This window comes from Telmatherina bonti (assembly GCF_933228915.1).
Source record: "Telmatherina bonti genome assembly, chromosome: 14".
NCBI classification, from domain to species: domain Eukaryota; kingdom Metazoa; phylum Chordata; class Actinopteri; order Atheriniformes; family Telmatherinidae; genus Telmatherina; species Telmatherina bonti.
The window spans coordinates 3,381,848-3,396,362 of record NC_136612.1 but is presented as its reverse complement, the minus strand read 5'-3'; the positions used below and the strand labels follow the sequence as shown (position 1 = coordinate 3,396,362).

At 50.8% G+C, this 14,515-nt stretch overlaps 1 protein-coding gene across 2 annotated transcripts in view; it reads left to right on the top strand.

Annotated features, from left to right (window-relative positions):
- Positions 1 to 783: 783 nt before the first annotated feature.
- Positions 784 to 14,515, top strand: part of nbr1b (NBR1 autophagy cargo receptor b) — a 111,358-nt gene continuing 97,626 nt past the window's right edge. For both annotated transcript variants that reach the window (XM_079253491.1, XM_079253490.1), the window contains exon 1: positions 784 to 888. In XM_079253491.1, the coding sequence (XP_079109617.1) occupies positions 787 to 888 (102 nt within the window). In that variant the 5' untranslated portion in view covers positions 784 to 786. The remainder of the gene's footprint in view (positions 889 to 14,515) is intronic.

Here is a 14,515-nt window from a genome sequence, read left to right as displayed (position 1 = left end):
AATCTTTCCCCTAAACAGATGTAGAGACACACACACACCTCCACACACAGCATCGGCTGATAGCTGGCCACTGTCTGCCACCTAGTAGAGGAAAGAGGCCGCTGCTTTGAGCTCCACACTCTGGACACTCCGCTTGTCACAATTTTGCGATTTTGGTGCTTAAAGAGTTTAAATGTGTGAAATTGATTAAATCTGAATTACATTGTATTAATAAAATGACTTAGAGATGGACTTCAAAACATATTTTGTTCACAAAATTGTATTTCCTCCAGTTCCACTCCAATAAAGAACAATACCTTTTTGATTTATGGATTATTTTAACCAATTTTTTCATTAAAATGTACATTCATAAAGACACTAAACTGCTGTTTTGTACTCAAACATTTTTTTCTATCTTGAAAGTTATTTAACTGAAACAACGAGAAATTGACCAGGAACACTATTAGGACCATAATCATTGTTTGTTTTTATGTTTATTTATCTTCAGACGTTATTGTTAATATTTATTTACAGAAAACTCTGTTAAAATAACATTTCCATGTCTTTCTTTCACGAAACGTAGGAGTAAGTGGAGCTGCAGTTCATAACTACGCCTGCAGGGGGGGGTAGGTGAAGCTTCTGTGAAGAATCAGCAGCAGAAGAAGCAGCGTGGTATTTAATATGGGTTAAAACCTGTTTATGTACAGTCTGTGGTTAAAACCTGTTTATACAGTCTGTGGTTAAAACCATAGACTGTATAAAGTCTTTATTATACAGCCTGTGGTTAAAATGCAGACAGGAGACGGGATGGATTTCCACATCAACCTGAAGGTCAATTTCAGAGGAAATTGTAAGAATTTCCTCCTGTCGGGATCAGAGACAAGGAGCTGGGAGTCGATGGAGGCCATGGTAAGTCGGACAAGCCGCATACGGTTCGGTTCGGTTCTGGTGGATCTGGATCGTTTATTCACACCCAGACAGCATGTTTTCTGAGAACAGGTGGAATTCGCTTCTTTGCGGCTTTCAGTTTTCATATTGATCTGAAATCATTTTTTTCCTGCAGTTAAACCTTAAAGTTCTAAAGTCTGTTTCAGACGTAAACAGTCCAAATGGACCGGTTCCGCTCAAGTTGCATACTTGTCTTTATAATTTGGTGGTAAAATTCCTTCTATCTCGGATTTTCTTTTCTGAAGAATTATCGCTTATTTCTCCTCGCTGTGGTGGGCGGGGCTTAGACTCCTCTTGGGCTGTGATTGGCTCCTCTTGGCTGTGATTGGCTCCTCCTGGCTGTGATTGGACAGCCGGTCTGTTTTGCTGTTTTATACAGGAAGTAAGGACACTGCTGCGTTGTGTTGTAGTTTAGTTGATCTGAGCCTCTAATTCCATCCCAGGTCACTCTTCTTTTCTTTGTGAGGGGGAGTTAATAGGTGACTTTCACACCTGCACAGGTAACCAATCAGAAACCTGACGTTCTCAGATCTGGATCTGGACGATGAACTGCTGACATGGAGGACTTCAAGCTGGAGGAGGAGGTTTCAGCTGAAAGCAGCCTGACATCAGAGCAGAATCCTCTGGTTGGACCGCTGCGGGTTTCAGCTGAAAGCAGCCTGACATCAGAGCAGAATCCTCTGGTTGGACCGCTGCGGGTTTCAGCTGAAAGCAGCCTGACATCAGAGCAGAATCCTCTGGTTGGAGCGCTGCAGGTTTCAGCTGAAAGCAGCCTGACATCAGAGCAGAATCCTCTGGTTGGAGCGCTGCAGGTTTCAGCTGAAAGCAGCCTGACATCAGAGCAGAATCCTCTGGTTGGAGCGCTGCAGGTTTCAGCTGAAAGCAGCCTGACATCAGAGCAGAATCCTCTGGTTGGAGCGCTGCAGGTTTCAGCTGAAAGCAGCCTGACATCAGAGCAGAATCCTCTGGTTGGAGCGCTGCAGGTTTCAGCTGAAAGCAGCCTGACATCAGAGCAGAATCCTCTGGTTGGAGCGCTGCAGGTTTCAGCTGAAAGCAGCCTGACATCAGAGCAGAATCCTCTGGTTGGAGCGCTGCAGGTTTCAGCTGAAAGCAGCCTGACATCAGAGCAGAATCCTCTGGTTGCTGCGGGTCTGTATGTAAAACCTTGGTCGAGCTGGCTTGAACTCTGAATTTCCCCTCGGGGATGAATAAAGTATCTTTGATTTGATTTGATTTGAACACCATCAGTACCGTCAGTACAATTGGTACTGGTGTTGACGGTATTGACGGTGTTGACGATACTGACAATAGAGTTGACAGTACTGACAGAATTGACAGTATTGACGGAGTTGACGGTAATTACTAAGGATGCACCGATCCGATACTGGCATCGGATATCGGAGCCGATCCAGGGGAAAATACTGGATCGGGTTCTGCCTAGAAGAGCCGATCCATAGCGTCATTCAGGTGCAGCCACGTTGCGCGTGTTATACGTCACTACTACGTGTATGCTGCTCAGTCACACAACGAAAATATGGAGTGGGCAAAGGGATCAGCTGTGTGGAGATTTTATACTCTTTCTTCGGCAACAAGTCAGACAGCTTCATGTAATATATGTAAAGACGAGGTTTCAAGAGGCGGCGGTAAGCTGGCAAAATATAACACCACCAACTTAATAAAGCATTTGCAAAAGCACCACGTGGAGGAAAGGAGAAAGTTCGGTTAAACAATGACTCAAATGGACACCTTGCAATGACATGACAAGTTACCAGCTAACAGCCGAAAAGCAATAAAGATAACAGAAAGTTGGTGGAATTTATTATCTTGGATTCGCAACCGCTTTCCGTCGTCGACAACATCGGCTTTCGGCGCCTTCTTGACCATTTGGAACCCAGGTACAGCATGCCGTCACGTAAATACATTACTAAAACTGCTTTGCCTGAATATTATGATAAGATCTGCAAAGGCATATCAGATCAGTTAAAGGATGCTAAAGTCGTGAGCTTTACGACAGACATCTAGTCATCAGATGTGTTGCCAATGCCGCTGCTGAGCCTAACTGCACTGGAACGACAGCAGCTGTAACCATCACAGTGCAATGCTAGGTGCTAAAAACTTCAGTGGTTCCCACACGGGAGACTCCATTGCAAATGCGCTGTTGGACATTTTACATCAGTGGAAAATCCCACTTGAAAATGTGCACATTGTGGTGCTGGATAATGCTGCTAACATGAAAAAAGCAATGGAAACCTTGGGAGTGCGTAGCTTGGGCTGTTTTGCACACTCTATGCAACTTGTTGTGAACGAAGGATTATTGTCACAGCGCAGTAATAATGATGCTCTGGCAAAATGTAGGCAGATTGTTGGACATTTCAAACATTCTCCGTTGTCTTACTCACGCCTGCATGACATCCAGCAGCAAATGCAAACACAGCCAAAACGCCTAATACAGGATGTAAAAACAAGGTGGAACAGCACCTATTACATGATACAGAGCCTTTTGGAGCAAAAACGCGTTCTCAGTGCCTGTGTTGCTGACCATGACCTGCCTGCAACCCTGACTGCTGTCCAGTGGGCCTTGCTGGAAAAAACAGTGACTGTTCTGGCATCATTTGAAGATCTAACAAGGAAGATCAGCTCCTCTGCTGCATCAGTAGCTGATGTCATCCCAGCTGTCACTGTCCTCAAACGTCTGTTGGCTAAAGAAGAAGATACAGACGCTGGGATGAAAACCATGAAAACCAATTTACTGCAAGCAGTGACCAGTCGCTTCAGTTCTGTGGAGGATGAACCACTCTACGCAACTTTGTTGGATCCCCGCTATAAAGACAGGTACGAATATAAAAGCACTATTTTACTTAGGCACAAACAACATGTGTTATAGAAAATATTTACCACTCGTGAAAAATGTGATTCATGTATAATTTTGTTCATAATTGTGTTTCAGATATTTCACAAGGGCAGATTCTGTCAACAAGGCGAAGGATGCACTGACCACAGAACTAGAAGAAGAGAGACGTGTCATGTGTGAAGAGGGGTCAGAAGGAGAGCCCCCTGAAAAGATGACTCGTGTTGCTTCCACAGCTGCAGAACCTGATATTTCTGCAGCGTCACCAGCAGTTCAACGAAAGAGCAGCTTCTTAATGGAGTTTGAACAAATTCTGGAAGAGAATGAAGATCCTGAAGCACCAAGCATCACAAGCTCAACTGTCCATCTACAGACTGAAAAAACTGTGAACACTACACTGCATACGAGTACTGGGAAAACCACAAGGAGAGATTTCCTGCTTTTGCTGATGCTGCCACAAAATATCTGTGTGCCCCCTGTACCAGTGTTGAAAGTGAGAGGCTGTTCAGCACCATCGCCAACATCTTGGATGAGAAAAGAAATAGACTCACTGCAGAAAGGATGGAAAGGCTTGCCTTCTTGAACAAGATCATGTTATTAGTACTTAACTGAGGGGAAGCATTGCACAATGTTCTGGTCTGCACTAAATGCTTATTTTGTTTGTTGGTCAAATAACATTTGAACAGTTTTCATTTTGACCTTGACTATGCTGCTTTTGTTTATATTTGGTTTATTTAATGTTTTTTTTACTGGTTTGATTTGTGTAAGTTTGAGTTTGGTAACATTTGAGTAAGTTGTTTATTTATCCTGACCGAATGCTGCAGAATGCACGTTTTTTTACACTGCCTTTTTTTTTTAATACGAGCACATAAATGGTAACAGTGTTTCAACTTTCATCTTTATGGTAAATGCTGCTGTTTTTTTAAATGCAAAAATGTTTACAATGTTTGCAATTTTTTTTTACCTTTCTGCAGCACCTTATGCAGCATGGCAAATTTTTTCTATTTAAAATATTGCCACTTTGTCTGATGCTGTTGCAGTTAGTTGAAAAATAAATAGTTCAGAAGTTGTTTGGATCTGTTTTAGCTGATTGATTTCCAATATCTGCAAATATTGGGTATCGGCAGGTATCCACAGCTCAAATATCCTTATCGGTATCGGGACTGAAAAAGCTGGATTGGTGCATCCCTAGTAATTACGGTACTGACGTGCTGACGTGCTGACGTGTTGACGTGCTGACGGTACTGACGTGTTGACGTGCTGACGGTACTGACGTGCTGACGGTACTGACGTGCTGACGGTACTGACGTGCTGACGTGCTGACGGTGCTGACGGTACTGACGTGCTGACGGTACTGACGTGCTGACGGTACTGACGTGTTGACGTGCTGACGGTGCTGACGGTACTGACGTGCTGACGGTACTGACGTGTTGACGTGCTGACGGTACTGACGGTACTGACGTGCTGACGGTACTGACGGTGCTGACGGTACTGACGTGTTGACGGTACTGACGTGTTGACGTGCTGACGGTACTGACGTGTTGACGTGCTGACGGTACTGACGTGTTGACGGTACTGACGTGTTGACGGTACTGACGTGCTGACGGTACTGACGTGCTGACGGTACTGACGTGCTGACGGTACTGACGTGTTGACGTGCTGACGGTACTGACGTGCTGACGGTACTGACGTGTTGACGGTACTGACGTGTTGACGGTACTGACGTGCTGACGGTACTGACGTGTTGACGGTACTGACGTGTTGACGTGCTGACGGTACTGACGTGTTGACGGTACTGACGTGCTGACGGTACTGACGGTACTGACGTGTTGACGGTACTGACGTGTTGACGGTACTGACGTGTTGACGTGCTGACGGTACTGACGTGCTGACGGTACTGACGTGTTGACGGTACTGACGTGTTGACGGTACTGACGTGCTGACGGTACTGACGTGTTGACGGTACTGACGGTACTGACGTGTTGACGGTACTGACGGCACTGACGTGTTGACGGTACTGACGTGCTGACGTGTTGACGTGTTGACGGTACTGACGTGTTGACGTGCTGACGGTACTGACGTGTTGACGTGCTGACGGTACTGACGTGTTGACGGTACTGACGTGTTGACGGTACTGACGTGCTGACGGTACTGACGTGCTGACGGTACTGACGTGCTGACGGTACTGACGTGTTGACGGTACTGACGTGTTGACGGTACTGACGTGTTGACGGTACTGACGTGCTGACGTGTTGACGTGCTGACGGTACTGACGTGCTGACGTGCTGACGTGTTGACGGTACTGACGTGTTGACGGTACTGACGTGTTGACGGTACTGACGTGTTGACGGTACTGACGTGCTGACGTGTTGACGTGCTGACGGTACTGACGTGCTGACGTGTTGACGGTACTGACGTGTTGACGTGCTGACTTGTTGACGGTACTGACGTGCTGACGGTACTGACGTGTTGACGGTACTGACGTGCTGACGGTACTGACGGTACTGACGTGTTGACGGTACTGACGTGTTGACGGTACTGACGTGTTGACGTGCTGACGGTACTGACGTGCTGACGGTACTGACGTGTTGACGGTACTGACGTGTTGACGGTACTGACGTGCTGACGGTACTGACGTGTTGACGGTACTGACGGTACTGACGTGTTGACGGTACTGACGGCACTGACGTGTTGACGGTACTGACGTGCTGACGTGTTGACGTGTTGACGGTACTGACGTGTTGACGTGCTGACGGTACTGACGTGTTGACGTGCTGACGGTACTGACGTGTTGACGTGCTGACGGTACTGACGTGTTGACGGTACTGACGTGTTGACGGTACTGACGTGCTGACGGTACTGACGTGCTGACGGTACTGACGTGCTGACGGTACTGACGTGTTGACGGTACTGACGTGTTGACGGTACTGACGTGCTGACGTGTTGACGTGCTGACGGTACTGACGTGCTGACGTGCTGACGTGTTGACGGTACTGACGTGTTGACGGTACTGACGTGTTGACGGTACTGACGTGCTGACGTGTTGACGGTACTGACGTGTTGACGGTACTGACGGCACTGACGTGTTGACGGTACTGACGTGCTGACGTGTTGACGTGTTGACGGTACTGACGTGTTGACGTGCTGACGGTACTGACGTGTTGACGTGCTGACGGTACTGACGTGTTGACGGTACTGACGTGTTGACGGTACTGACGTGCTGACGGTACTGACGTGCTGACGGTACTGACGTGCTGACGTGCTGACGTGTTGACGGTACTGACGTGTTGACGGTACTGACGTGTTGACGGTACTGACGTGTTGACGGTACTGACGTGTTGACGTGCTGACGGTACTGACGTGCTGACGGTACTGACGTGTTGACGGTACTGACGTGTTGACGGTACTGACGTGCTGACGGTACTGACGGTACTGACGTGCTGACGGTACTGACGTGTTGACGGTGCTGACGTGTTGACGGTACTGACGGTGCTGACGTGTTGACGGTGCTGACGTGTTGACTGTACTGACGTGTTGACGGTACTGACGTGTTGACGGTACTGACGTGTTGACGGTACTGACGTGTTGACGGTGCTGACGTGCTGACGGTACTGACGGTGCTGACGTGCTGACGGTACTGACGTGCTGACGGTACTGACGTGCTGACGGTGTTGACGGTACTGACGTGTTGACGGTACTGACGTGTTGACGGTACTGACGTGCTGACGTGTTGACGTGTTGACGGTACTGACGTGTTGACGGTACTGACGTGCTGACGGTACTGACGTGCTGACGTGTTGACGGTACTGACGTGCTGACGGTACTGACGTACTGACGTGCTGACGGTACTGACGTGCTGACGGTACTGACGTGCTGACTTGTTGACGGTACTGACGTGTTGACGGTACTGACGTGTTGACGGTACTGACGTGTTGACGGTACTGACGTGTTGACGGTACTGACGTGCTGACGGTACTGACGTGCTGACGTGTTGACGGTACTGACGTGTTGACGGTACTGACGTGTTGACGTGTTGACGGTACTGACGTGTTGACGGTACTGACGGTACTGACGTGTTGACGGTACTGACGGTACTGACGTGTTGACGTGTTGACGGTACTGACGTGTTGACGGTACTGACGGTACTGACATGTTGACGGTACTGACGTGTTGCCGTGCTGACGGTACTGACGGTACTGACGTGTTGACGGTACTGACGTGTTGACGGTACTGACGTGTTGACGTGCTGACGGTACTGACGTGTTGACGTGCTGACGGTACTGACGTGTTGACGTGCTGACGTGTTGACGTGCTGACGTGTTGACGGTACTGACGTAATGACGGTACTGACGTGTTGACGGTACTGACGTGCTGACGTGTTGACGGTGCTGACGGTACTGACGTGCTGACGGTACTGACGTGCTGACGTTACTGACGTGCTGACGTTACTGACGTGCTGACGGTACTGACGTGTTGACGGTACTGACGTGCTGACGGTACTGACATGTTGACGGTACTGACGTGCTGACGTTACTGACGTGCTGACGGTACTGACGTGTTGACGGTACTGACGTGCTGACGGTACTGACATGTTGACGGTACTGACGTGTTGACTTGTTGACGGTACTGACGTGTTGACGGTGCCGACGGTACTGACGTGTTGACGGTACTGACGTGTTGACGGTACTGACGTGTTGACGGTACTGACGTGCTGACGGTACTGACGTGCTGACGGTACTGACGTGCTGACGGTACTGACGTGCTGACGTGTTGACGGTACTGACGTGTTGACGGTACTGACGTGTTGACGGTACTGACGTGTTGACGGTACTGACGTGTTGACGTGTTGACGGTACTGACGTGTTGACGGTACTGACGTGTTGACGTGCTGACGGTACTGACGTGCTGACGTGCTGACGGTACTGACGTGCTGACGTGTTGACGGTACTGACGTGCTGACGTGTTGACGGTACTGACGTGCTGACGGTACTGACGTGCTGACGTGTTGACGGTACTGACGTGCTGACGGTACTGACGTGCTGACTTGTTGACGGTACTGACGTGTTGACGGTACTGACGTGTTGACGGTACTGACGTGCTGACTTGTTGACGGTACTGACGTGTTGACGGTACTGACGTGTTGACGGTACTGACGTGCTGACGGTACTGACGTGTTGACGGTACTGACGTGCTGACGGTACTGACGTGTTGACGTGCTGACGGTACTGACGTGTTGACGTGCTGACGGTACTGACGTGTTGACTTGTTGACGGTACTGACGTGCTGACGTGTTGACGGTACTGACGTGCTGACGGTACTGACGTGTTGACGGTACTGACGTGCTGACGGTACTGACGTGCTGACGGTACTGACGTGCTGACGGTACTGACGTGTTGACGGTACTGACGTGCTGACGGTACTGACGTGTTGACTTGTTGACGGTACTGACGTGTTGACGGTACTGACGTGCTGACGGTACTGACGTGTTGACGGTACTGACGTGCTGACGGTACTGACGTGTTGACGTGCTGACGGTACTGACGTGTTGACTTGTTGACGGTACTGACGTGCTGACGTGTTGACGGTACTGACGTGCTGACGGTACTGACGTGTTGACGGTACTGACGTGCTGACGGTACTGACGTGCTGACGGTACTGACGTGTTGACGGTACTGACGTGCTGACGGTACTGACGTGTTGACAGTACTGACGTGTTGACGGTACTGACGTGCTGACGGTACTGACGTGCTGACGGTACTGACGTGCTGACGTGTTGACGGTACTGACGTGCTGACGGTACTGACGTGTTGACGGTACTGACGTGCTGACGGTACTGACGTGTTGACGGTACTGACGTGTTGACGGTACTGACGTGTTGACGTACTGACGGTACTGACGTGTTGACGTACTGACGTGTTGACGTACTGACGTGTTGACGGTACTGACGTGTTGACGTGCTGACGGTACTGACGTGTTGACGGTACTGACGGTACTGACGTGTTGACGTACTGACGGTACTGACGTGGTGACGTGCTGACGGTACTGACGGTACTGACGTACTGACGGTACTGACGTGTTGACGTACTGACGTTACTGACGTGTTGACGGTACTGACGTGTTGACGTACTGACGGTACTGACGTGTTGACGTAGTGACGGTACTGACGTGTTGACGTACTGACGTGTTGACGTACTGACGGTACTGACGTGTTGACGTACTGACCGTACTGACGGTACTGACGTGTTGACGTGCTGACGGTACTGACGTGTTGACGGTACTGACGTGTTGACGGTACTGACGTGCTGACGGTACTGACATGTTGACGGTACTGACGTGTTGACGTGTTGACGGTACTGACGTGTTGACGGTACTGACGTGCTGACGGTACTGACGTGTTGACGTGTTGACGGTACTGACGTGTTGACGGTACTGACGTGCTGACGGTACTGACGTGTTGACGTGTTGACGGTACTGACGTGTTGACGGTACTGACGTGCTGACGGTACTGACGTGTTGACGGTACTGACGTACTGACGTGTTGACGGTACTGACGTGTTGACGGTACTGACGTGTTGACATGCTGACGGTACTGACGTGTCGACGGTACTGACGTACTGACGTACTGACGTGCTGACGGTACTGACGTGTTGACTTGCTGACGGTACTGACGTGTTGACGGTACTGACGTACTGACGTGTTGACGGTACTGACGTGTTGACGGTACTGACGTGCTGACGTGTTGACGGTACTGACGTGCTGACGGTACTGACGTGTTGACGGTACTGACGTGTTGACGTGTTGACGGTACTGACGTGTTGACGGTACTGACGTGTTGACGTGCTGACGGTACTGACGTGTTGACGTGCTGACGTGTTGACGGTACTGACGTAATGACGGTACTGACGTGTTGACGGTACTGACGTGCTGACGTGTTGACGGTGCTGACGGTACTGACGTGCTGACGGTACTGACGTGTTGACGGTACTGACGTGCTGATGTTACTGACGTGCTGACGGTACTGACGTGCTGACGGTACTGACGTGTTGACGTGTTGACGGTACTGACGTGTTGACGGTACTGACGTGCTGACGGTACTGACGTGTTGACGTGTTGACGGTACTGACGTGTTGACGGTACTGACGTGCTGACGGTACTGACGTGCTGACGGTGCTGACGTACTGACGTGTTGACGGTACTGACGTGTTGACGGTACTGACGTGTTGACGTGCTGACGGTACTGACGTGTCGACGGTACTGACGTACTGACGTGCTGACGGTACTGACGTGTTGACGTGCTGACGGTACTGACGTGTTGACGGTACTGACGTACTGACGTGTTGACGGTACTGACGGTACTGACGTGTTGACGTGCTGACGGTACTGACGTGTTGACGGTACTGACGTGCTGACGTGTTGACGGTACTGACGTGCTGACGGTACTGACGTGTTGACGGTACTGACGTGTTGACGGTACTGACGTGTTGACGTGTTGACGGTACTGACGTGTTGACGGTACTGACGTGTTGACGTGCTGACGGTACTGACGTGTTGACGTGCTGACGTGTTGACGGTACTGACGTAATGACGGTACTGACGTGTTGACGGTACTGACGTGCTGACGTGTTGACGGTGCTGACGGTACTGACGTGCTGACGGTACTGACGTGTTGACTTGTTGACGGTACTGACGTGTTGACGGTACTGACGTGTTGACGTGCTGACGGTACTGACGTGCTGACGTGTTGACGGTACTGACGTGTTGACGGTACTGACGTGCTGACGGTACTGACGTGCTGACGGTACTGACGTGTTGACTTGTTGACGGTACTGACGTGTTGACGGTGCTGACGGTACTGACGTGTTGACGGTACTGACGTGTTGACGGTACTGACGTGCTGACGGTACTGACGTGTTGACGGTACTGACGTGCTGACGGTACTGACGTGCTGACGTGTTGACGGTACTGACGTGCTGACGGTACTGACGTGCTGACGGTACTGACGTGCTGACGTGTTGACGGTACTGACGTGCTGACGGTACTGACGTGTTGACGGTACTGACGTGCTGACTTGTTGACGGTACTGACGTGTTGACGGTACTGACGTGTTGACGTACTGACGGTACTGACGTGTTGACGGTACTGACGTGTTGACGTGCTGACGGTACTGACGTGTTGACGGTACTGACGTGTTGACGTACTGACGGTACTGACGTGTTGACGTACTGACGTGTTGACGTACTGACGTGTTGACGGTACTGACGTGTTGACGTGCTGACGGTACTGACGTGTTGACGGTACTGACGTGTTGACGGTACTGACGGTACTGACGTGTTGACGTACTGACGGTACTGACGTGTTGACGTGCTGACGGTACTGACGGTACTGACGTACTGACGGTACTGACGTGTTGACGGTACTGACGTGTTGACGGTACTGACGTGCTGACGGTACTGACGTGTTGACGTGCTGACGGTACTGACGTGTTGACGGTACTGACGTGTTGACGTGCTGACGTGTTGACGTGCTGACGGTACTGACGTGTTGACGGTACTGACGTGTTGACGGTACTGACGTGTTGACGTGTTGACGGTACTGACGTGTTGACGTGCTGACGGTACTGACGTGCTGACGGTACTGACGTGTTGACGGTACTGACGTGTTGACGTGTTGACGGTACTGACGTGTTGACGTGCTGACGGTACTGACGTGTTGACGGTACTGACGTGTTGACGTGTTGACGGTACTGACGTGTTGACGTGCTGACGGTACTGACGTGTTGACGGTACTGACGTGTTGACGGTACTGACGGTACTGACGTGCTGACGGTACTGACGTGTTGACGGTACTGACGTGTTGACGGTACTGATGGTACTGACGTGTTGTCGGTACTGACGTGCTGACGGTACTGACGTGCTGACTGTACTGACGTGTTGACGGTACTGACGTGTTGACGGTACTGACGTGCTGAAGGTACTGACGTGCTGAAGGTACTGACGTGCTGAAGGTACTGACGTGTTGACGGTGCTGACGTGTTGACGGTGCTGACGGTGCTGACGTGCTGACGGTACTGACGTGTTGACGGTACTGACGTGCTGACGGTACTGACGTGTTGACGGTACTGACGTGTTGACGGTACTGACGTGTTGACGTGTTGACGGTACTGACGTGTTGACGGTACTGACGTGTTGACGGTACTGACGTGTTGACGTACTGACGGTACTGACGTGTTGACGTACTGACGGTACTGACGTGTTGACGTACTGACGGTACTGACGTGTTGACGGTACTGACGTGTTGACGGTACTGACGTGTTGACGTGCTGACGATACTGACGTGTTGACGGTACTGACGTGTTGACGGTACTGACGTGCTGACGGTACTGACGTGTTGACGGTACTGACGTGTTGACGGTACTGACGTACTGACGTGTTGACGGTACTGACGTGTTGACGTGTTGACGGTACTGACGTGCTGACGGTACTGACGTGTTGACGGTACTGACGTGTTGACGTGTTGACGGTACTGACGTGTTGACGGTACTGACGTGCTGACGGTACTGACGTGTTGACGGTACTGACGTGCTGACGGTACTGACGTGTTGACGGTACTGACGTACTGACGTGTTGACGGTACTGACGTGTTGACGTGCTGACGGTACTGACGTGTTGACTGTACTGACGTACTGACGTGTTGACGGTACTGACGTACTGACGTGTTGACGGTACTGACGTGTTGACGGTACTGACGTACTGACGTGTTGACGGTACTGACGTGTTGACGGTACTGACGTGTTGACGTGCTGACGGTACTGACGTGTTGACGGTACTGACGTGTTGACGGTACTGACGTGCTGACGGTACTGACGTGTTGACGGTACTGACGTGTTGACGTGCTGACGGTACTGACGTGTTGACGGTACTGACGTGTTGACGGTACTGACGTGTTGACGGTACTGACGTGTTGACGGTGCTGACGTGTTGACGTGCTGACGGTACTGACGGTACTGACGTACTGACGGTACTGACGGTACTGACGTGTTGACGTGCTGACGGTACTGACGTGTTGACGGTACTGACGTGCTGACGGTACTGACGTGTTGACGGTACTGACGTGTTGACGGTACTGACGTACTGACGTGTTGACGGTACTGACGTGTTGACGTGTTGACGGTACTGACGTGCTGACGGTACTGACGTGTTGACGGTACTGACGTGCTGACGGTACTGACGTGTTGACGGTACTGACGTGTTGACGTGCTGACGGTACTGACGTGTTGACGGTACTGACGTGTTGACGGTACTGACGTGTTGACGGTACTGACGTGTTGACGGTGCTGACGGTACTGACGTGTTGACGGTACTGACGTGTTGACGGTACTGACGTGTTGACGGTACTGACGTGCTGACGGTACTGACGTGTTGACGGTACTGACGTGTTGACGGTACTGACGTGTTGACGTGCTGACGGTACTGACGTGTTGACGGTACTGACGTGTTGACGGTACTGACGTGCTGACTGTACTGACGTGTTGACGGTACTGACGTGTTGACGTGTTGACGGTACTGACGTGTTGACGTGCTGACGGTACTGACGTGCTGACGGTACTGACGTGCTGACGGTACTGACGTGCTGACGGTACTGACGTGTTGACGGTACTGACGTGCTGACGGTGCTGACGTGTTGACGGTGCTGACGTGTTGACGGTGCTGACGGTACTGACGTGCTGAAGGTACTGACGTG